Source organism: Malaclemys terrapin, chromosome 2 (assembly GCF_027887155.1).
Source record: "Malaclemys terrapin pileata isolate rMalTer1 chromosome 2, rMalTer1.hap1, whole genome shotgun sequence".
In the NCBI taxonomy this organism is placed as follows: domain Eukaryota; kingdom Metazoa; phylum Chordata; order Testudines; family Emydidae; genus Malaclemys; species Malaclemys terrapin.
The window spans coordinates 233,525,613-233,550,385 of NC_071506.1; the positions used below are offsets into that span (position 1 = coordinate 233,525,613).

The 24,773-nt window shown below is 39.7% G+C and overlaps 1 protein-coding gene across 3 annotated transcripts in view; it reads left to right on the top strand.

Annotated features, from left to right (window-relative positions):
* Positions 1 to 24,773, top strand: part of ETV1 (ETS variant transcription factor 1) — a 73,092-nt gene that overhangs the window by 43,094 nt on the left and 5,225 nt on the right. For all 3 annotated transcript variants that reach the window (XM_054020300.1, XM_054020301.1, XM_054020302.1), the window contains 5 exons: positions 1,081 to 1,328; positions 15,595 to 15,661; positions 16,349 to 16,419; positions 20,456 to 20,625; positions 23,372 to 23,473. In XM_054020300.1, coding sequence (XP_053876275.1) covers positions 1,081 to 1,328; positions 15,595 to 15,661; positions 16,349 to 16,419; positions 20,456 to 20,625; positions 23,372 to 23,473 — 658 coding nt within the window. The remainder of the gene's footprint in view (positions 1 to 1,080; positions 1,329 to 15,594; positions 15,662 to 16,348; positions 16,420 to 20,455; positions 20,626 to 23,371; positions 23,474 to 24,773) is intronic.

Consider the following 24,773-nt stretch of genomic DNA (forward strand, 5'->3'; position numbering starts at 1 on the left):
CCACTTCCCTTGGAGAGGAAGATTGTGTACAAATGGTTGGGGGAGCAGTGAACTCTTATGAGACCCTTATTTCCATGACAGCAGTATGAGTAGGAAAGCCATCCTTGGGGCTGTGTTCTTTTTCTTTTTTTTCTTTTTTTTTTTTTTATTTTGTTTTGGTCTCCCTGTAGATCTGTTGGGTCTGTGGGATTTTCAAGGTGCACGCCTCCTTTTTCCAGAGGGGTGAAAAGTCCTCCCCACTGAGACAGGAATATGACACCAATTCTGAAAGGCGAAGCTCCCATGGTTTATTCACTATGAGGAGACAATTGAGGATTTTTAATTTTGTGGAATGATACCCAGATCTTACCACTGACATCTTTATTTGTTTGGAGATGGCATTTGTAAGCAAACAGATACAGCTCTCTGTTCTTCCATAAACACAAAGACCTGATTCGCTAAGGTGCCTTTATGCCACCCCCATGAGAGTGTCTTCTGTGCAGGCCTGCCCCATGTGGAGAGCTGGTGTAAGGCACAATGCTGCTCACTGCCCCTGTTGAAATAGCTGAGGAAGTGTGTGTCTTTTTAGACTGTAAACCTTCTGGGACAGGGATTGTGTGTAGTCTTTTTATACAGTGCCCAGCACAATGGAGCTCAGATCCTGACTGGGACATTTGGGAAGTACCATAATATAAATATTTACTACTAATAAAATAATAGGGCTCTTCTCTGCTTCCCATGTCCCATAGGGGGCCTTGGGAATTAGAGTGTATCTGAGAGTTGCTCTAATTTATGCTGGAAATAGGCAGGACCATAAACAGCCCCAGCGTATGGGAAATGTAAAGGCAGTTGAAAGCCATCTTTCTCCCTCTGAATTCCTGTCCCATTTTTAGGGACAGAGTAACTGAGAATTGGGCCCAAAAATGTGGACTCTTTTTTAATTTTTTTTCTTAATTCCATCTTTTGCTGATTAAGGATAAAAGAAAGCAGTTTAAAAATTATACCTGGTTTTGGTTTGTTTTTATATATCATCTTGGCTCTTGAGTTACCAAGTCACTCTGCCATTGTACTTTTGAGTGACTTTTCTCACTTGTGTCATAGATTTCGCCGCCAGCTCTCCGAACCTTGCAATTCTTTCCCGCCTTTGCCTGCAATGTCAAGGGAAGGACGCCCAATATACCAACGCCAGATGTCTGAGCCAAACATCCCTTTCCCGCCTCAAGGTTTTAAGCAGGAGTACCATGATCCAGTCTATGAACACAATGCCATGGTTGGCAATGCAGCCAATCAAAATTTCCCCCCTCCTCTGATGATTAAACAGGAACCTAGAGATTTTGCATATGATTCAGGTAGGTAAGACTTTTTTCTTTAGTTCTGTGGGATAAAATAATAAAGCCTAACCGGGGTTAGGCCAACTGGTCTTTATTCTAAGTGATGTTTAGATGCATCTGAATTCAGACTTTCTTTCTGAAGGCTTTTAAACCCCTTTCATTCATTTAGGCTTGGCAGAGTAGCCTCTTTAGATAATAATGCTGGTAAAGCAGTGTGGGGAACCTTGCACTGCAATTGTCTTCTCATGTTTGGTCTGTAGAGGACTTCAGTTTATAGAACTATCTAGAAATTAAATATGAAAGACAGAGAGGAGATGGGGAGGAAGGTGTGAGGGACAGGTGTGGAGAAACTGAGATGAGGCAGCTGGGGGCTAGAGCAAACAGTCTACTACCACAAGGTAGAGACACTCCATTCAAAACTAGAAAATATTCTCAGTGTCCCTCCATCCCATTTAAGGTGCTTCTGCTGGCTCTGGTCTCTGACTGGTTCCTCCTTTCATTTTTCCCCAAAGACCACAATGCTGTGAGGGGAGGCACCATGTGGGTCCCAGTGCATCCTGAAGTGGAAGTGGGGGAAGGGGTGTGTCTCCTGCACAATTCTTCATTGGGACACTCTGGGGAGTGGGGTGAAGGATGGCCCTGACTGGGCTCATATTACTTCCTTCCTCCCCCAGTGCATCCGTACTTGCTTAAACAGTTTCTACAGCTTCTCTGCCAGCTTCAGTTTCTGTCCCAAAGGCCACATGGAGGCTGAGTTGAAGCCCCTTTGAAAGTTCAGTCCATAATAAATTATCTTGTATTTCCACTGCATATGAGAATAATTTTTAATGTCTTCTCCATGGATCCACTCAGCTGACTAACCTTTGTGAGTGTGTTTTCATAGGCAAATCATTATAGTGTGCTTGTTTTTAATTAGCTGATGTTAGAACACAAGAATTTACAATGTAGGGCTGTCTTCTCCTTTGTTGTGTGACAGGTAGCAGATTAAGTGGAAAGAGAAGCTGAAAGCCATCTAATCTTTTTTTTTTTTTTTTTGGTTAATTTATTTTTTGGGGGCTGATGGGGGTTCCTCTTGAAGCTGAAGTACAATGTAGAAATGGGCTTGAACTGCAAAGGATCAGATCCAGAGCTGAACTTTTCCATAATTGGGGGGTTGCTGAGATCCCTGGTTTTGGTTTTCATGTACCTCTGTTCTTCACAGAGCAGCACGAGAGAGACTATCAGCACAGTTAACATGGTCGTGGATAATAGAGGACTTCACAAGTCCCTTACAATCTTCAAAAGCACTGTTATTCATCCTACTAAATTAAAGGGTTAAAGAAAGGCTCTTTTGTATGCATGCTTCATACTTGGCAAGGGAAAGGGATCTCCTTATTGCATACTGTTACTTTAAATCTGAGGCAGTGTTAATTTTCATTTCTGTTCCAAATTTTCTTTTTAGAGCTGAAAAGGGAAATTTAATCTGAAAGAAAGATGTGTAATCTTTTACCTCTCTCTTTTTTCACTGCCAGTGACAGAAATGTTCCATTTTAGAGTAATGACATTCAAGCAAAGTTGTTGTTTCGTTTGTAGATGAATAATTAGAGTTTTTAAAAATGTAATAGCTGTGTAACCAGTGGTCATGAAAAATTAATCTCTTGGTATCAGAAAGTATTTTTATTGGCCTTAGAATCACTGCATTTAAGTTGACACATCTGTACACTCCATAAATTGCAGTCAACAACTGTGGTCTGTTGATATTTTGTCTTGCTGCCATCTGTTCTCTAGAAACCATCATTTTTCCATCTTTGCTAAGAGTACATTAAATAACCCCTTAGGAAACATAATGTATTTGTCACTGAATCATTGATTTCATTTTTCACCTATGGATGTTGAGGGGGGACAAATGCCAGAGTGGAAAATCTTTTTTGCATGATATTTCCTTGCAGCTCAAATAAGAATACTGAAACATATTTAAAAGTTCATTGCAATTCACTGAAGATGTTCCTTTTGGGATGTTTTTAAAGGAGCCTCATAAAAGTTCATTGCTTTTGTGCACTATACTTTTATACGTTGTGGAAATCTGGTGAATGAAAAGCATTATTATGGAATGATTATAACTCTATTAAAACATGACATTAATTATGACATGGGAAATGGCAGATCAATTAGTTGTAATTATAATTGCAGGTATGCAATTTCTATTGCAGAATGTTTGAGATAATGGAAAGAGAAAAAAAAAAGAAAAATGTCAACAGAGCAGAGGCTCTTTCCTCCCTCCTTCCTCCTCCCCCCTTCCCCCGCTCCTCCTCCTCTTGGAAAATACAGTTTCTCATATATGTTGAATTGCAACAGAAAATTAAGTCTAAATCTTCTGGCTGTCACTTAATGGATGTATATAATATTGTACATTTTATACAGCACCTTTTAACTCCGAGGGTAAGACCCTTATCTGGTATAAATTATCACGGCTCCGTTGAAGTCAAAGGAGCTATGACAATTTTGCTATGACAATTTACATCTGCTGAGACTCTGCCCCAATGTGCTTTAGACGCTGTATATATATATATGGGCACCTCAATGGTTCTTCTATGTGCTTGTAACTTTTTAAAACCAAGCATGTAAATAAGTATAGATTGAGGAGTCTAGCAGCCGATGTCCATTTTTGAAAATCTTGGCCTAATTTTTTCTAGGTAGTTTCCATCAGGGCCTGACCCTATTCTGATCTTATGAAATATGACAACAGCACGGCCCAAGTGGTATACCAGGAGGTACACTGAATCTGACCGCAATTGTGCCTATGTATGTGTGCAATATTAAATATCTGCTTTTAAAATGACTCCTTTTACAATTCCAGAATAATATAAGTTTCACCTTCTACGACCAGTGAATTATTCAAAGAAAACAAATAAGTATGAGCACTGTTCATTCTGTCATGCTGTTTGCTATGCTGATGCCATACAAAATGTATTATTATTCAGGTTGCCTGTCACTTACCCTTATAAGACAGTGTTTTTATTTCTTCATAGCTTTGCCAAACATTAACTGTTTGGGTTGCGATTTTCAATACTGGGTGTCTTCCTCAGGCTGAATGTTTCAGCTAAAACAGCTGAAATTTTCAGCTAAAACAGTTCCACCATTTCTGAGAGAGAAAGCTAGTGAAAAATACATTGTTTTGGCCACGTTAAGAAAATCTGGCAAACTTTTATTTGAAAAGCTCTAGCGCTTCCATGCTGTGGAGCAGGGAGTTTGTTTGACAGGGGTGGCCTTTGAGTCACAGATGTGCCTTTGCCATCCATGCGAAAATATGCCCAAAGTCGGCCAAGTTATAAGCTTTTGAAAAATCACAGTTTATATCTCAATGGAGACGTCTTAGATTTTAGCGCCTAAATTCCCCAAAGCTTTTGTTAGCACTGGGCATGCAGCAGCAGCTGGGAAGCTTTCCCTACACTTGCAGCTCTTGGCTGCTGTTGGCCAGGTTGGGTCCAAGTACTGGAACTGAGAGCAGGGAACCTATCTCTCATGTGCTCTCAATGACTCCTTTGGGCCCAGAATGAAGCTGTCTGATTCATACACAGAGGGGATAAGAGCTGGACCTGCAAAGTGTGTGTGACGTTGGTGGGGGGAGGATAGGACAGGGAGATGATTGGGATAGGGAAGCAGTAAGAGACGGGGACTGGGATGTGGAGTGGGGATGGATTGGGTGGGCAAGGGGCCTGGAACTAGATGTCCTAGTCAGGGGCAGTGACTAGGTCTGGAAGGCTGAGGGAGACTGGGACTGGCTGGGCAAAGAGATGGGGACTGAGAACCAATGGGTTGAGGCAAAGAGGTGAGAGGAGTAGGGGAGACAGATTTGATGAGACTGTAGGGGGAGAACTGGGACTGGTTGGGCAAAGAACTGGGACAAGGAGCCATAGAGAGGCAGAGATTGAATGAGTATCCCGGAGAGGGAGATTGAGACTGGGAGCCAATGGGAACAGGAAGTGGGGTTGTGGGTTGCGGGGGACTGGAAGCCATTGTAGGGGAGAGAGACGGATTGGATGAGTGTCCGGGGAAGGGAGGGAATGGGCCTGGCATTAGAAGTTTGAGGATTGGCGGCTGGGACTGGCTGGGTGAGGAGAATGGGATTGAGACAAAGATCCAGTGGTTGGTCAGAGATAGGAGTGGGATAGGGACAGGGTGCAGGTAGCAGGGCAGAAGGGGCAGCCTTAATTCTGACATGTCCTAACTTTTTGAGTGCTTGACTTTACAGCCTTAATGTTCTTTTAACTTAGTTTTTTGTGCCATGTTACAATGTTATATGTGTGTGTTTAAAGATAGAACGGGAACAAAATAAAACGTTTTAGACTTCCCCCCGACCCATTCTCCCTCCCCCTCCCCCCCCAAATAGTGTTTAAGTGTCATTGTCATTTTTAAAAGACTTAGGTCAATGTGAGTGAAACTAAAAAGATTCCTTCCCATGCTTTGTTCAGCATTTGTGGCCATCACTGGGGGAGGGGAGAGGGCTGGTGACATTGTTTAAATTTGGAGGCCTGCTGTGCCACACTGGTAGAGAGGCTGAATTAAATTTTGAAGCAAAACTATTTTAAAATGTATTTGTTGGAGACTTATTTTATTTGCCTAGTTTTTTTTTTTTTTTTTTTTTTTACTTATTCGGGGTAGAAATAATAATTGTCTGACCCCCCTCCCCATCTCAATGGCCCCACCCCACCTTCATATTTTCCCACCACTGTGAACAATTAATTTGATAAAAATCGGGGAAAATGTTTAAAAATAAATATTGATACTATCCATCAAAATTATAAAAAAATAAAAATTGAATTCTGCCAAGCCTAAATATATAAGTGTTAAATATTATTACTACTCCTGTTGTTGTTTTTATTCCCTTAGAAGATTATTCCATACTCTAACAGACTTCACAGTTAATAAATATTTCTTAATAATGAGCTTAAATTTTCCTTTGATCAATTTCATTCCATTGCTCCAAGTTATACCTCCTTGAATTGTACTAAACAATTCCTTGGTATTAACATACCACCTCTAAATCTTTGTAGGAAGTTTGCATGTATTCTCCTTGTCTGTCTGTGTGTCTAGTTGTTGAAATCTTGCTTTATAAATCCGCTAGCTCTTAATCCTGCTTTTCCTCAAATTTAATGTGATTTCCCTCCTTCTGTTGTTATGCTGCTCGCAACTCTGTGCTGTATTTTCTGCATAGTCTCACCAGTGTTCCATAAAGTGGAACTAACGCTTTCCTAGTGCTTCTGAATGTGCAGCTCAAAATTACGTCCTTTTTATCACCATACTGTTGTGCAACAACATATATAATTTTCAGTTCACTATCATGGCTACGGGTGAAACGCTGGCCCCATTGGAGTTTTGCCACCCAGTATTTCACCCTATATATTTTCCAGCATTGCTTCTTTTTTCCCCAGAGTCTTCCTGGAATAGATGAGCATGGTTAAAATACCTGACAATCTTGCTTCAGGAGCTTGTCTTCGCTGCGTTGCTTAAGTAAATGAGCTTGGATTTCATTCTCTTGCTTAAATGCTCGGTGTAAAACTTGCCCCTAAAACAACGAGTGCACATATCCTCAGTCAGATGTGTACAACAGTGGAAAACAATGTGATGACCTAAGTGAGGTGCAGGAAATACTTGGACTTGTTGGGAGGTCATTGTTAAAGCAGCAGATTTACTGTCTCACTTGATTTCTGGATAGCTATTTTCCTCTAAATATTTGCTATTTCTGTCCTTAAAAAGCTAGGACCTAATCTTACAAGCTATTCCTACTCTTACCTTATTTTATAAAGAAAATCTCAGCAACATATTTTTCTCCTGTGTACAGCAAAATATCTATTGTGTATTTTTTCATTTCAAAGCAACAACAAAAAACTAAAAAGTTGTCCTCTGGCTGCTGTTTTTCAAAGAAATGGATAAATATCCTCTAAATCTACAGTTACAGTAAGTGGCACTGGCTAATGATTTGATTTGAGAATTGAGAGTACAGTCTGGATTTACTCTTTGTGCATTAACGCAGGTCAGATGGACACAAGCTGCATTTTAAATCAGTAATGGAAGGCTGAAGCCTGTCTTAAACCAATCACATCAGCCTTACCCAAGACCGATTGATCCCTAGGGGCTGAACCCTGTGAGCGCAGCTTTTATATGAATGGACTCTGTACAGCCTGAAGTTTCATTCATAAAATGGATGCTGAAGGGGGAAAAAAAACTAACCCTGGAATGTCCATTTATATAGAACTAAAGAGTGTAGTGTTCCATCAGCTGCTGCTTTTGCCAGTTGACTTGAAGTAATGATTAATGCTCATTGGCCCTGCCTGCATGTAACTTGACACCATTTATGGCCTTGGTGTGTTTCTAATGTATAGTGAATGAGAAGCCTACATTCTCAAATCAGAAACATAAACAGGAACTGGTTGGTCTGAATTCCATTCAAATATGTCACTTCAGCCATGCAGTGTTTGTCCAACTTAGATTTTACAGGCAGGGAACCAGGCGGGGGAGAAAAAGCAACACAGACATTTTTTGCAGTAAGCTCACAAAAAAAAAAAAAAAGGAAGGAAGTAGAGAAAAAGTCCGTTTTGCTTTTTTGTTGAATTTAAAGGGAAAGTTATGTTTAAACTCAAAACAAATTTTAAAGTTAATGAAAGTGATGGAAATGAATATCTGCTTTTAAAATATCCTTCAAAGATCAGATCTATGTGGAATTTAATTTCTGATTTTAATATCGGAGCCTTTGTTTTCTGTTCTTAGGTATAAAGTTACATGTTGCCCAGACTGTTGTCTTGAAAATATATTTTCAGAGACCAGATGTCATGATGTTGTCATACTGAAGCCCCATTTCACTATAGAAACCAAAGTTGGTGCATTTCAGAGGGGAAAGGAAGATGTTTATTTAGAGTTTGTTTTTTTAACTATTTTCACTTAGATGTAAACTGGTTGGCCTAAATCTGATTCTTGCTGATAGGTTTATGTTAGGTGTTATAGGTAAGAATTAATCTTGCCATGGTTACCTTTTAGGAAGATTTTTGTGTGTGTCATAAGAGTGTTTCTGTAATACTGGGATGCAGGTGGAAAATAATGAATAATTCAAATGTAGAGCCTTGGGAAATGAGCCTTTCTTTGAGCCTTCCTCAAACAGGATCCTGTGAGCTCTGCATGCAGATTTAAGTCTTGCTACCACTGCTCCTATTCATAGCACCATGGTGGCACCCTGCAAACACTTGCCTGTGTGCTTAGCTTTATGCATGAGAGTAGTCCCATTGAATGTTATGGGGTTCTGCGCAGGTGTTTGCAGGATCAGGATATAAGTGAGATCCCTGGACAGACAAGCTACAGACTGGGGCAGGGAGGAAGAGCTTACTCCGCTGTTACCACCTGTCTAATGAAGAATGAAAAAATTATTCATTATGTTTTCCACTTGGTGTGTCTTCATTTTCCAGAAAACTAAATGAGTGAGTCACCATAAATTCTGAGATTAGATTTTTTTTTTTTTGGTGGAGCAAATTACACTACTTATTTGATATATAACAATGCTACTAAAATACAGAGGCTCTCATTTAACAAAATTACTTTGTTCTCTTGTGCAATATTTTTGCCCAAGCCAAACAATATTGGGTTGAAGTGCTGTAGTAGAATTGTCAGATGAAAGCAATCTATGTCGTTTTAAATTAAGATTTTAGAAAGAACATTAGGCATTTGTCTGAACTGCAACATGTCTACATTTTGGGTTGAATCCTGGCCCCATTCAAGACTGTACCAAATCCCACATTATGGTGTTAGCGACTGATCCTCCAACAGATCTGTGTGCAAGGATCTTTACTGCTGGGCAGCAGGAGTAGGGGTCCACAGGTGTATATCTGTTTGCAAAATCTGTCCCTTAAACAGCATTGTGGAAGTGCTGTCCATCTGATGAGATGTAACACCGAAGCCCTACACATTTGTGGTATGTGAAGGTCCCAAAAAGCAAGAGGTGATCTAGCTGTATTGCAGCTGGAATCATTGCGTTCTGCCTACCAGGGTGGATAAAAAGCAATAATTTTTTTTTAAATATAAAAAATCTGATTTTTTTGATAAAATGCTTTTTGAGGAAAAAACCTATCTAAAGATAGTTTTAATTAAGATACATTATAGCTCAAAGATCTCTCATCATGGCATAGGGATTATAAATTTTAATTCTATAGTATGAGATAATATATTCATGTAATGTTTATGAAAAGTTTTGTAAATGAGTTCCAATAGTTCATGGATTAGGGACCCAATCTTATGGGGTTCCACAAGCTTCTGTATAGATTAAAGAGGCTAGGACTTTTCATCTTGGAAAAGAGGAGACTAAGGGGGGACATGATAGAGATATATAAAATCATGAGTGGTGTGGAGAAAGTGAATAAGGAAAAGTTATTTACTTGTTCCCATAATATAAGAACTAGGGGCCACCAAATGAAATTAATGGGCAGCAGGTTTAAAACAAATAAAAGGAAATTCTTCTTCACACAGCGCACAGTCAACCTGTGGAACTCCTTGCCTGAGGAGGTTGTGAAGGCTAGGACTATAACAGGGTTTAAAAGAGAACTAGATAAATTCATGGAGGTTAAGTCCATTAATGGCTATTAGCCAGGGTGGGTAAGGAATGCTGTCCTTAGCCACTGTTTGTCAGAGGGTGGAGATGGATGGCAGGAGAGAGATCACTTGATCATTACCTGTTAGGTTCACTCCCTCTGGGGCACCTGGCATTGGCCACTGTTGGTAGACAGGATACTGGGCTGGATGGACCTTTGGTCTGACCCAGTATGGTCATTCTTATGTTCTTATAGATTATTTAGGTTAATCTTTCTATCTACCCAATGGGACTCAGTGTTCAGTCTAGAAGATACCATCAGAGATGCTTAGTTTTGCAGTTCTCAACCTATGTCTCCAAAGGTAACATGCTTGTTAACAGCAAAAAATGTTTTAAAATAAATAAATAATATAGAGAGGTGAGAAATAACAGACCTCAACTCTATTGTCCCTCTGCAAATTTGTGTACACAGGGTCAATCCCTTACCTCTCTCTAAAAGTACAAGGTTTCAAAAAGTTCAATCAATAGAAGTTTGTTGGGGGGCGCAATAGATCTGGACAAGGAGAAGAAGTCTTGAGATAAATGTGGGAAGCGAGGGACATATGCTTGTTTTGTTAAAATATTGTATGTTTGCTGTTGAAGAAAAAAATCCAGAATACTTAACGTTGTTGTTTTAGTTAAATAAAACAATTTAAATGTCTGTCTGGTGATGTTCTCCTCCTAATACAGCATAGCAAGAAAATCCTCCAAATATTAATGATTAACCTGTTGAATCGGAGATACACCTCTATATAACGCTGTCCTCGGGAGCCAAAAAAATCTTACTGCATTATAGGTGAAACCGCGTTATATTGAACTTGCTTTGATCCGCCAGAGTGCGCAGCCCGGCCCCCCCGAGCGCTGCTTTACCGCGTTCTATCCGAATTCATGTTATATAGGGGTAGAGGTGTAGCTCACCTCCCAATGACTTCATAAATATCTGCTTCAATTATCTTTGGTAAATGAGATAACCAAACACTCATTCATTTTCTGATATAGCTGTAAAACAAATCTGAATAGGTTTTTTCAAAATAAATCACTGTTTAAAAATGTATAGTGTGTACCTTCTAAAAATGAAACCGATGTCTATCTCTGAGTTGTGAAGAATATGTATTAAGGTTCTAACAACCAACAAGAATGCACTTCTATGTAGAAATCCATGATTAAATCGAGTCTTCCTGACTAGTGATTTAAATCGTGCTTTAAATCATGATTTAAATCAAATCCATCCTGCTGCCTACCTAAAAATTCCCCTTGTGGTTTCAGCTGATTACTGTATTCTTCTTCGCCTCACACTCTAAACTGTTGGGGTTAAGTTGCTGTATTAAACAGATGTTACTTTCCATCCTGGAGCTGGCTGCATTTTAGTGATAGATGTAATGACCCTGGTGCATAGGCAGTATATTAATTTCAATTTGAAGTGCTCCTGGTTCACAGATGATAAATACTATGTGCATATACATTATTATTTTATTAAAATGAGACGCCATTGAGGTTGGGAGTCCTAAAATATAACCTGTCCTAACTTTAACATTTTCTTTAAAAACTAAAATGGGCTCTTGAGCCTAGAAAAGAAAAGGTGAAAAAATTCTACTGATTTTTTTCTGTCTTGCCCACTTATAACAACAGCAGGCAGAGCAGAGGGACAGAATGTGTGTGTCTACTTGTGAAACCAAATACAGCTACGGATTTGAGCCACAGTCATGAAAGTTTGGGATTTGACCTACATCATAGCCCTTCTTTTGAGGGGCTGATGGATTTATATTTATTTTAAGGACCAAAAGAACAGTTCAGAAGGAAATGCTGTCAGGTCAAGTTAAACGATTGGCTGTTTCTCTAGCCAAACCCCTTGAAGTTTTAGTGATTAGCTTCCATTCTTATAATAGTATCCTATCCAGTCCCAGAGGGTAAGTGAGAGAAGAACTAGGAAAGTAAACAGGAAGACAAGAGCATGGTCCCAGTGCCAATACTATCATTTTATTTTCTGACTTTAAGGAAGAAAACAGGTTTTGTCTGTGGATGGGGTCTTTTGATCAAAGCGAGACTTGTTTACAGGCTCAATATAAGTTACTGCCACTGGGGGCAGAATCACATCTGTGCTTCCTTGCTTTGTGTTTTTTGTACAGAATTTAATCTCTGCTGTGTTATCGTTGTCACCAGACCCTTATCTGCTATGGGTTGTAAAGAGGTGTGAACCAGAAGGTTTGCCCCTTTTAGAGCAATGGAGCTCAGTGGCAGAGTATTTCTTCTAGGAAAGCTAGAACTTCAGATTTCTAATAGAACTATCGTTTTGTCCCAGAAATCCATTTATTCTGGGATAGGTACTAAATCATTCAGGGCTAGACTGCAATTTTGCAGCCTGCCCTTGGGGAAGGGATAGCTCAGTGGTTTGAGGATTGGCCTGCTAAACCCAGGGTTGTGAGTTCAATCCTTGAGGGGGCCACTTAGGGATCTGGGGCAAAATCAGTACTTGGTCCTGCTAGTGAAGGCAGGGGGCTGGATTCAATGACTTTTCAAGGTCCCTTCCAGTTCTAGGAGATAGGATATCTCCATTAATTTAGTTTTATTTATTTATTTTGTTAGGGTGCTGTGGAGCTGCACTGTGCCAGGAGGAGACCTGAGAATGAATTGTGATTCGAATTCCCAGTTCCTCCTCTTCTTCTCCCTTGCTCTGAGGGAGGAAGAAGTTACTTCACCCTTTCTCATGGCAAACCTGACTTTCCCCTGTGCAGCAGGCCAATTACTCTGTGGGAGAGGGTGGAGCTAGAATGCGTCCCACTCTACCTACTTCTTCACAACAGGGAGTATTGGGGGCAAGTAGCCCTTGCTCTCTTCATCTCAGTCAGAGTCATGGTCTGAGAAGTGGACTTCAAGAGCGCTGAGTCACTCCTTTTGTGTCTGTGACAGTCCCTCAGGTTGCAGTATATTAATATGAAAGTGTGCTAAACAAGAAGGGTCTAATCTTATTCCCTATTTGAGTACAGAATCCAGTATGAGCTGCTCAGTTAGGACCTGACCGTGCTCGCACTGGAGTTAGTAGTTGATTTCCCTGTTTTCAGTGGGAGGAAGATTGGGTTCTTACTTTGTACTTCTTGATGAAGGCACAGCATAGTTCATCAAGTTCCTCCTTGGCATTCCCCGAAGAGCAGGTGTTGCTGCAGTCTCAAGATTATATATTTTAAAATAACACTTACTGGGGGGCGGAGCGGGTAATGGTGTCAGGACAGTACGAAATAAGGCTAGTTTCACTATTTTAAGACGATTGCTCTATTGCTCTTAGGGTTCAGGGAGACCAGCATGACCTCAGAGTGTTCCAGATTAATAGCACTCCTTATGCATCCTTACTTTTTCACTGGACTCTTCCCTTCGTAAGGTGATAGAACTTTATAATATGAGCTAAGAATGTGCCACATGTGGGTTCCATATCCAAAAGCCAGGCATATTTATTTAATATCTGTAAGCCTCTAAAAGATCTGAAGGTGATACAATCAGTTCACCTCAACTACTTGCAGTGTGCCCTGAAAGTAGCTCCATGCCTTTGCGCTATTGCGTTTATCTTCTTGAGACCATAATTTAACAAGAAGAAAATACACAATTGCTCTGCAATTTCTGCTCTAAAATGTTTGCTTTTGAAGTAACTCCGCTTAGCTAGTTAAAATACTTCTGGGTCTTAGTTAAGCATTTAGTACAATTTAAAACTGCAATGTTAAATTTCATTGGTTGGAGTTTTTATTAGATAAGGTTGAAATGAAAGCAGCAGGCAATTTAATTAGGAGTAATTTTTCTGGGCAAGTCATTACTTTGATGAACTTCAGAGCAATGTTTATGGCTTCTAATTAACCATGTTAGTCATTTGATTGAATAATCACTTTGGAAATGTTTCTACAATTTGATTAGAGTCTGACCCACTCTGATAGTCATAAATTAACTGATAGCACTTTAGAATAACAAGACTTTAGTTACTTTATGAGGAATAGATTCTTCTCTACTATATTTTTTAGTCCTCTATGGAGTATTTAATCTTAGAGTTCGGTTGCATTTAAACAATGTTGGTAAAAACAAGAGTTGTCTTAAAAAAAAAAAGTCTCCAGATGTTAATTATAATTGATTTTGACGCACAAGAGATATTACCAAGTTTGGCTAAAAACACAACTGTATTGATAGATACATGCATAGCTCCCTTGTGCTGTCAGTTAGATCATTTTGCAAGAGCCAGCATCATGAGTTGCAAATAGGTTTTGTTGCCAATATTAGTGAATTTTTACCTAAAATAGAAAATAACGTCTGTTTCAATTCTCAAGCTTCCTCCTTTTACATAGATTCTTTTTCCGTTCTCTTAAAATCTAATCTGTTTGGTAACCTGAGTGATTCTTTGCTTGTGAACCACTGCTTGCAGCTTTGACTTCTGGTGTACAAAATTACACTTGACCTGTCTGAACATTGAATCACTGATTCCTGTGATTACTCAGAATAGTTGTAAAAGATGCTTGAAATACTAGAGCCCAAGGAGACAAGTACTGAATGCTTAATAGGGAAAACAAGAAATAAAAGAGGGACGGGGCTTTCAGACACTTAGAGGAAACTTATTACTAACTTGTGCTGTGCTTGCTGTGGGAATTCAGTGTAAAACCTCATTTTCTTATCCTACCAAGCCCTTGATACTCATCACCAGTCAGTGAACAGTGAAATTTAGAATTGCGTTCTGAAAAGGGGTTGTAGACAATGTTAGAAGAATAATGTTCGTTTCTCCTGACCTCTCTTTGCATCTCTTCCAGAGTCATGTATTATAAGATTGCATGGCTTAGGGTAGGGGTTTATCACAAGATCAAGTAGACTCTCTTAAGCAAGACTTTTGGTATTCAATAGGCAGGTTAAAAAAATGGACTAGAAGGGCAACCATCTGTGGTCCGGTTTGTTTGCATGGGGTATAACTAGGGATAGAGTCAGGTGAGGGGAAAAGACAAAGATGGGTGTCTGCACAGAGCATACCATATTAATTAGTATTGTTTGGTTTTCTCATTCTTCTTCCATGCTTAAGGAAACATTGGCAACGTAGATAGTAGAAATGATAAACTCTATATGCATTTGTATTGCCTTAAAAGTGCAGAATGCTGTAAAAAAAATGGTAATCAATACCACTGAATTCCTTAAATGTGTTTTAAAGTGTCTTAACAGTTAGAGAAAATGCCTTTAAACTTTCAGAACTTGAAACCCAGGCTCAGAAGCCAGGCATTCCCTGTGGTAATTATGCCATATTTTGTGGTTTATTAGTCTCTGCTATGATTGGCGAGCTATTGATTTCAAAATCATTGCTATGTCAGTTTGGTTACCAAAAGACCTAGATGCATAAGTGTGGGGTTTAGAAAATTAATTCTGACTTGTGTATTTTGGTCTGTAATCACACTGAAGTGTGATTGTCATGGGAGTTGACCTTTAACAAGGTTAATTATGATAAAAATTTGAGTTCAAGTGCCTGTGTTAGACAAGATCAATGTTCCACACATTATGCTTTTCTTTTTTGCCATGCTTTGTGCATGCTGCTCTGAAATGCTAACTATGTGTTGACAGGTTCCCCCTCGCTGTGACTTATGTCCCTTTCTGTTACTCTTCTATCTGTAGCCTGTCTCATTGATAACCTGCACACTTTCAATTCCAGACAGTCTTTTGACTAGCGTTGTCTTCTTCTCCTTTCAGAAGTGCCTAGCTGCCATTCCATTTACATGAGGCAAGAAGGCTTCCTGGCTCACCCAAATAGAACAGAAGTTAAGTTTTCTATTTTTTATGTCCCTTTTGTACAAGAGAAACTTTTGGGATTTTTTTAGTGGAGAAATTTGGAGATTACACGAATTATTGTGCTGCTTAGAAAACTCCATCCTCTACTGCCGCCTGCTCTATCCCTGTGTTTTTGATGTGCCAAATCATTGCAACCTATACTAGTACCAAAGGTTAGATAGGATACAAGCAGCTGAAATGTGGACTTACTCAATATTCTTTCCAGTGGCACTAGCTGTTGAATGGGCACTTCTCATAAATTTGCCCCCCCCCTGCTTAGCCCATCCTGCTAAAATGCTGCTCCCCAGTCTGTTGGTTTGACAATCTCAGTCACCTGTTAAGGACTCTAGCTAACATGTTAAAGTTTGGAATGCTGTTTTAAAAATCTCTTTGGGTTCTCTTTGGGCCTGATCCTGCACCCATTTAAAAGTGGCAGTCCTCTGACTTCAGTAGGTGCATCTTTGGGGCCTTTGTCAAAATGAAGTTTGTTAGCGCACAGTAAAGGCATTTTATACATTTAATGGAAGTAGTCCAGAACTAGAAGAAATTACCAGTAAAAGACAGATATTTTGCTTCTCAGTCTTCTGCTTTAACACATATTTTAAGACAATATGCAATGTGCTTTCTCCCTTCATTACTCATACATCTAGCAAATAAACTTTTCTCTTCAATTTACAGGTTGTATGTATGAAAAGGGACCTAGACAGTTTTATGATGATACTTGTGTTGTTCCAGAAAAGTTTGATGGTATGTATTCCATATTTCTGTTCTTTTTTTTTTCCTGGTGTGGGGAGTTGGAAAGGGAGTTGTTGATCAAAAAGGTCAGTAACATTCCAATTTAAGATTCCTTAACACACCATTTGCTGTGCACCCAACCAAAGCTGACCTCTGCCTCTTGAAACCAAAGTCTCCTTTTCAAGAGGATGTCAGTCTATTTTTGCTAGTGAGAGATTCTGTATCCAGAGATATGTTAGAGGAGCACAGTTCTGGCTGTGCTGAGAAGTAATAGGAGGATTTCCATTGCACTGATGATCACATACAGCTTGTTATTAGAGATTTATTGAAAGCTGATCCTGTAATTAACAAAGCAGAACAGAAAGCAGCTCCTCTGGATTTACTGATGACTAATGCAGCCTGTTGTGTCTCATTGTCCATGAAGAATTGAATTATTGAACATAAGTGCAACAGAGCAATTCAGGGTTTGATGTATTTTTTTTTCTAGAGAGATGTCTGTATTAAACCTTGTGCTACTTGGTAATTGTTGAAAGGGGTTCGTACCAAAAGAATTACCTTTTCATAGCACTGGCCATTATAACAAACATTTTCCAAAGATGAGTAATGGGGTCACGTCAGATAAAATAGCCCAAAGTCATCTCAGTATATGGATTACCTGGTGCAACTCTGATTTACTATTGTTCTGTACCATTGTAACCAAAGGCATAATTAGGCCCAGTATGTGATAGTCTGCAACTTTGGGTAAGTGATTTGCAGACTGAACAGCTAATTGATTTACAGGAGAACCTCAGAGTTATGAACTGACTAGTCAACCACACTTTTGGAACCAGAAGTACACCATCAGGGACCAAAAAAAAAAAATAATAATACAGTAGGGTACTGTGTTAAACGTAAAGTACTGCAAAAATAAAGGGGAAGCAGCATTTTTCTTCTTCATAGTAAAGTTTCAAAGCTATATTAAGTCAATGTTCAGTTGTAAACTTTTGACAGACCAACCATAACGTTTTGTTCAGAGTTACGAACAGCCTCCATTCCCGAGGTGCTCGGAACTCTGAGGTTCTATTGTAGTTGCTGCTTTGGCTTAGTCTCTGTACATCCACCTTTGCTTGTTTAACAGGATTGAGTGGATGTCCTTCTGATAAGTGACTGTGAAAGGCTCTCTGAACGTTGCTTAACGGAGTTTGGAGAGCTCCAATTTTTCCCTAGGACATTTGTGCGTGTTATCAAACCTTTGCATGTCTATCACACTGGTTGCATCTGCTTATGAATGGGAGGGCTCAAATTAAAATCAACCTGGAGAATTACATACTTTTGAAACTGAGGTGCCACCAGCATATCAGAGCTGATGTGGAATAGCAAGAAGCAAATGGAGGATTCTGAATGCTATTAGACCTAAGCTCTGATGATTGCTAAATCCAGCACTATTGTCATGGGGTTGACGCTTTCACAGAAAGAATGGTTTTACTCACAGTCACCCTTGTACTCTGGGTGATGGAACATAAGCTAATTGTGTTTTTATTTAGCACATCAACTCAGATTTTTATTTCTAAACAAGAAACATTATGTGTCTGGTCCTACTTCCATGGGCACCGGTGACAAATTCCTGTTTACATCACTGGGAGCAGGATTGGGCCCTCTATTTCTTTACTTCATAAAGTTAAAATTATCTGTAGGAGCAATACCCATCTATTTCATTCCTGAACAGCTGCACGTTTTATTTTAAAAAAATAAGAATCGAAAGGTGTGGAGCAGATTGCTTCAGAAAATAAATCTTTGGAAATAGGTATGCTCTTCCAAGGGAAACAGCTGACTTGAAGCTGCTGTAAGTGGACAGTGCAGTGCTCTTCACAAGATCAGGCTCACGTGTAATAAGAATCAGTGAGTTTGTACGTACGTCTAATGTGTGGGGAGCAGAGAAAACGAGCAGAATCACCCATTGTTCTAAAAATGGTATTGACTCTTCATTGCATGTGGCCCATAGGGTAAAAGTGGGATATATCCAGCAATGTGCCTAACGTTTTGGGGCTAGATTCTCTGCCGTTTCTGTTGAAATCAATAGATCTCTCTCTGCCAGCTTACACTAAGAATCGGGTCCTCGGTAATACTGCACTTGCCGTTTACATGTTACGCAACTATAGTTAGAAGAAAAAGCTTGTCCTTGAAAAATAAGTGGTTTCAGGATCAGGATTTAACATAAATCAAAGAGCCAGATGTTGATTTATTTGTTTTTTTCCCAACTATTGCCTTAGTTTTCTCTCCTTTTTATAAAAGGCTGTATTCTATTTGTAATGCTCTTATTCTTTTGACTACATTGAGCCCTTCTATAATGGCAATGAGGCTATCCTTATGCTTTTGGTTAATGTAAAATCCTGACTTCTATCACTAGCCAGACAAGGTGGGTGAGGTAATATCTTTTATTGGACCAATTTCTGTTGCTGAGGGAGAAAAGCTTTTGAGCTACACAAAGCTCTTCTTCAGGTCTGAGAAAGGTACTAAGAGTGTCACAGCTAAATACAAGATCAAACAGATAGTTTGGCATAAGTAGTTAGCCCATATTCTAAGGGACCATTCAACAGGAAGTGGCCCATTAATGCCACTGTAGTCATAGAACAAAAAGGGGGATTAGTGGGTTACAGATTGTTGTAATAAACCATAAATTCAGTGTCCTAAATGTTCCCTTAGAATATGTGCTAACTACTTATGCTAAAGTGTTCCATCTTGTATTTAGCTGTGACACCTTTAGTACCTTTCCCAGACCTAATAATAATAATAATAATAATATATGGAGATATCCTATCTTCTAGAACTGGAAGGGACCCAGAAAGGTCATCGAGTCCAGCCCCCTGCCTTCACTAGCAGGACCGAGTACTGATTTTGCCCTAGATCTCTAAGTGGCCCCCTCAAGGATTGAACTCACAAGCCTGGGTTTAGCAGGCCAATGCTCAAACCACTGAGCTCTCCCTCCCCAAGAAGAAGACTTGAAGAAGAGCTCTGTGTAACTCAAGAGCTTGTCTCTGTCACCAACAGAAGTTGGTCCAATAAAAGGTATTACTTCACCCACCTTGTCTCTCCCAATATCCTGGAACATACACGCTACAACAATGCTGCATACAGGTCAGGCTGCTTGGCAAAAGTTGCTGTTCTGGTGGTGAAGTGGGGAATAGAGTTTTACAAGTAGACCGAGGATTGCTGTCATCATTAGCAGAAACAAAATCTCTGTTCTATCCCCAGACCTTTTAGCTAATGTTGTTTCCCTGAGCTGTTCAGTAGACATACAATTTAAAAACAAGCAAACACACAGTATGGATGTAACAGTGTTTCATTAGCAGCAATTTGTGCAGAGCAGTTAGCAAAATGTTATTTATTTGATAGATTTCCCTGGGTCTGAAATTTAAGCAAAAATAACTTACTGCTTTTTAAGGGGAAATGCTAATCTCATATGCAGGTATGAGTAAATTATAAAGCGTGCTAAAAATGAACCATCTTTTATGCAAGTCCAATATGCCACAGAGGAACTCACATATCTGTAGGATTTGCATGCCTATACATAAAGCCAATGCTGTTTAAGTCCAAGTCAAATGCTCTGTCAAATTTCCCTTAGAAGTATTTGCATGCAAAAGAAGTTTTAGTCAATAGGGTTTTGCAGCTATATGAAGCATACATTACATTTTCAAAATGGGGGTTGTGCAAAGTATTGTATACAAATGAAATTCTTCAGGCATCAGAATTGTTTAGAGAAACAGTTCATGGTCTTTCAGATATAGGGTATTGCAAAATGTTGTTTGCAAGTGAGATTTGCATATATCAGAGTTAGATGAAAAACAACAAAGACTGACATGAAGCGTGACTGAGTTTAGGTACTCTACTTTTTTGTCTTAATTTGCTAGTAAATTACCTGTATGAGTGTATTATATATAATCAGCAAGAAGAAGGGAAGGTAGTATATGCGGGCTTGTAAGGTGATAAGGATTTTTTTTTTTTTGGTTTGGCATTTCATCTAACTAACTGATCACTGATGAATATTTGACATTATTTTGTGTGTGTGTAGGTGACATCAAACAAGAGCCAGGGATGTACCGTGAGGGACCCACATATCAGCGGCGGGGCTCACTTCAGCTCTGGCAGTTTTTGGTAGCCCTTCTTGATGACCCATCAAACTCTCACTTCATTGCTTGGACCGGCCGAGGCATGGAATTCAAACTGATTGAGCCAGAAGAGGTGGGTGTGGAAGTTTGCTGTTTGAAGGACAGCACATCTCAAAATAGATTTATGCATCCTACAAATTAATTGTATTCCTTTTCTGGAGAGATGTATTCCTCTCCTTCTGAAACTTTACTTAAGGAATATAGGGAGGACAGGTACTCTACGTGCTGGTAGGTTTAGAATAGATGCACATTATTTTAAGTGTCTTGATTCAACTAATCATGCACAGGCAATCACTAAAACAAATGGAAGCTTAAGTGCCATATTTCAAAATACTCAGCACTCCACAGTTGGAGGCCAGATTTTCAGATGAGTTACATGGAAAATAGTGGGAGCTACTGGGTGCTGAGCTGTCTTGAAAATGTGCTCCCCTGCCCCCGTGTGTCTATGAAATGCAAGGTTATTAACCCTGTATCTTCAAATTGAAGAATGCTAAGGTAACTTTAAAGGGCTCGGGCCTTAGCATGGGAGGTCCAAAGTCTATTGCTAGAATTTTCAAACAAGCTTAAGGGAGATGGGCACCAAGCTTACATTCAATTTCAGTAGGAGTTAGACGCCTTTGAAAATCCTCACCCATGTGCCACCAGCTCAGGCGCCCATCCTGCAAACGCTTCTACACATGCATAATTCCATTGAAATCAGGATTGGTCAGGGTTATGACATTACTCACATGCATAAATATTTGCTGAATGGGGGCTTAAATCAAGTGTGGAACAAAAGGAACAGGAATAATTAACAGGCTATTTTATAAATAAACTTTCTTTTCACTAGCTAGAGTATGAACCAGCCTACATCTTCCCTGCCTGAAAATCTGGTTGTGCGAGCTCCGTAAAATACCTGTGCTGATATTTTGATCAGTGCAATCACAAAGTGATGTGATTGGTTGAATACTACACATGGGGATGAGGTATGTGGAGGTGGGTGGGGATTAGGACTCACTCCCAGCTGCGGCTAAGGCACACAGTGCAGCTCAGGAGAGGGTGCAAAGTTGTTTTCACACACACACACACACACACACACACACTCACACTCATCTAGGCCTGCTATTGCCAGGCATAATTTAAGATGGTTTTCATTTGGCCCTCAATTATACCAGCTTCCCACCGCTACAGTGGGCAGTTAGAGCAGTCAAGGATCAGCAGGTTACAGCTATGTCCTCCATCCTCCAGATATGGCCCCTACAGTAGCAGTAAGGAGGGGTATTCATAGGAGCTTCTATGCTGGCTCTGCTCCATTCAAGTGTCCCTCTACACTGGGATGAGCTTCACACTCAACTGCCAACAGATTCTAGCTCCAGTTTAGCTGGTCATTGAAAGTGGCTGTGTTGCATCATGGAAATTGGTTCTTTTAACTGTGTCAGTTGATTTGACGGTGAAAGTTTTCAAGCCCTACAGCACACTACGTGTGTGCATTGGTGTTAAGAAAGTTAGATGACCATTAATTTCTATTTCTTTTGTGGCCTGATCCAAAACCTACAGAAGTCAATGGAAAGACTCCCTTTGATTTCATTGGATGTCATAACAGGCCCACGAAATGTATTTTCATCAACTTCCTGTAGAGTTCACAAGCTCCTGCTGCTTATGCCTCATGTAGAGTAATATTCCAGCAAGTAATTGTGATTTCACGAACAGTGGATTATGACTTCAGGTACAGAATGAGTAAGAAAAAGCCTGATTTCATGGAAGTATATCTGGTAATAAAACAAGAGGCATAAAGACAGACAAAAAATAAAGATGACAGCAGCAGACATATAACTCTCCATTGAGTAACTTTCATAGTTTTCCATGAGTTGTCTGCAATTCATCTAAAAATAAATAAATAAACAGGCAGGTTCTAAGGTGTGATCGGTGCTGCCTATGTTTACTATCTAGTCTTTTCGCCAACCTGGTTATCCAACAAGCTCTAGTATCAGAATAGGGTTTTTTAGTTTCTCTGCCTTCTTCACCTATAGTAGCATGTACATGGGGAAAGGTGGTTTTCTTTTATCTTGTATCTTCTAATAGCCTCACTACTGTGACTATTACAGCTGCAATCTCTATGACTTCCTGAACTGAAGTGGAAAGGTTTTGTGTGATATACAGTGTTCCAGTAACAAAAATGATACAGGAAAAGCAGGCAGCTCATCTACAAAGTAGCATGAAAGAAGAGTTTTCTTCTTGTCTTTGGGAGGCTTAGGGCTGGTCCACACTAACCCCCCAGTTCGAACTAAGATACGCAACTTCAGCTACGTGAATAACATAGCTGAAGTCAAAGTATCTTAGTTCGAACTACAAGGTACTTACCGCGGGGCCACACGTTGCAGGCAGGCTTCCCCGTCGACTCCGCGTACTCCTCTTGCGGAGCAGGAGTACCGGTGTTGACAGCGAGCACTTCTGGGATCAATTTATCGCATCTACACAAGACGCGATAAATCGATCCCAGAAGATCAATTGCTTACCGCCGAACCCAGAGGTAAGTCTAGACGTACCCTCAGTCTACCCACTCTTTAAATGTGTTTATCTTTATTTCTTTTAATTTTTTTTTAATTAAGCCACCATATTGACAAATAAAGAGGCCTGTTGTCGTGTTATAGTAAAAAGATTGCATGCATGGTTTAAAAATCATACTAGGACACAGGAAATTCAGATATCGCACCAACCTTTTCTATTTTTTTTATGCCTCCCACCTGCAGTGGCTGTTTTTGTATAAAAAAATAATCTGATTCTAAGGTCTGCTTGTTAAATGCATTTAACAGATCACTGCTAATCCATTTCTGTGGCAGGTGGCCCGTCGCTGGGGGATTCAGAAAAATAGACCAGCTATGAACTATGATAAACTTAGCCGTTCACTTCGCTATTATTATGAGAAGGGAATCATGCAAAAGGTGAGCAGCTAATGCAGCATTAAATTTCACTGGAATGTTGCACATTAATCCATAAATCATGCTATAAGAAGAAACACTGGTAATTGCATTGCTCAAGCAGGTTTTTCACTCTTTTGGACATATACTGAAGTTTTGTATTTTACATGCTATAGGTCTGTGTCTAGTATGTGTGTGTGTACACACATATAATTATTACACTGTTAATGTGTCATTGTGTGTACATATGTTTTCTGATCATTCACATTGAGCTGATCATGATGCAAGGACAAAAACTAGCATCCAAAAAATAGGTGAAGGGACACCTGTGGGACCTGAGAGAGGCAAAGTACAGAATCCACTATGGATAGTGCTTTGCAGATCTAAATTACCTGTCCAGCAAATAGATTCTTTAGTAACTGCAAAGTAGAAGAAACATGGATAGTTACAATATTATTGGTTCGATATCACAGTGATAGTGATTTTTAATGGATTCTGGAATGTAATATAAAAACCATACTGACAAACACTTTAATATTTAAAATAACTGATATGCAATAGGTGTGGTCCCAGTGACAAACCGCTCCCATATTCCTGTGGACTAGATTGTATTTGAAGTTGTTGCAGGCATTCAACTCAGAAGTCAATAGGAGTTTCCTGCTTGCAGCAGCTGCCAAATCAGGCTCTTGTGTTCCTTGATGTTACCAGAGATTCTAATTATCTCCTTGCATTACTTGCTTCCTTATCTATTATTCACATTAACTTTGTGAATCCACACAACTAATAAGTTTAAACCTGGAATTGGCACTGTGCAATCCAGTGATCTGAACATGCTTTTACAACTATAAAGTACAACACTTGTGTTATTTCAGCCTTAAGCTTTTGAGATCAAGCTTTCCAAAGTTGGGAAGTTTCAAAGTCAGGAACTGATTCTGCAAAGTACTAAGGTCCAGGTTTTTAAAGGTGTTTAGGTGCCTAAATTTTGGCCTAGATCCTCAGATGTGTTTAGCCATCTAACTTCCATTGATTCCAATGGCAGTTTGATGCCTAAGTAACTGAGGATTGTGCATAGGCATCTTTAAAAATCCCAGTAGGTGACTCTCTATATATTTAGGTGCCTAAATACCTTCAAATATCTGACCATAAGTGGCTCTTGTGAAGTGTCGAGAGCCCTCAGCTTCCAGTTAATTCAATTCAGCACCTCACAGGCGGTGCTCAGCACCTGCTTCCCCAGAGTGGGCCCATAAGCTGCTGCAGCAGTGTTAACTCGCCTGCATTGCACATCCTGTCTGTTTTACAGTATCCATTAATAACCACAGCTAAC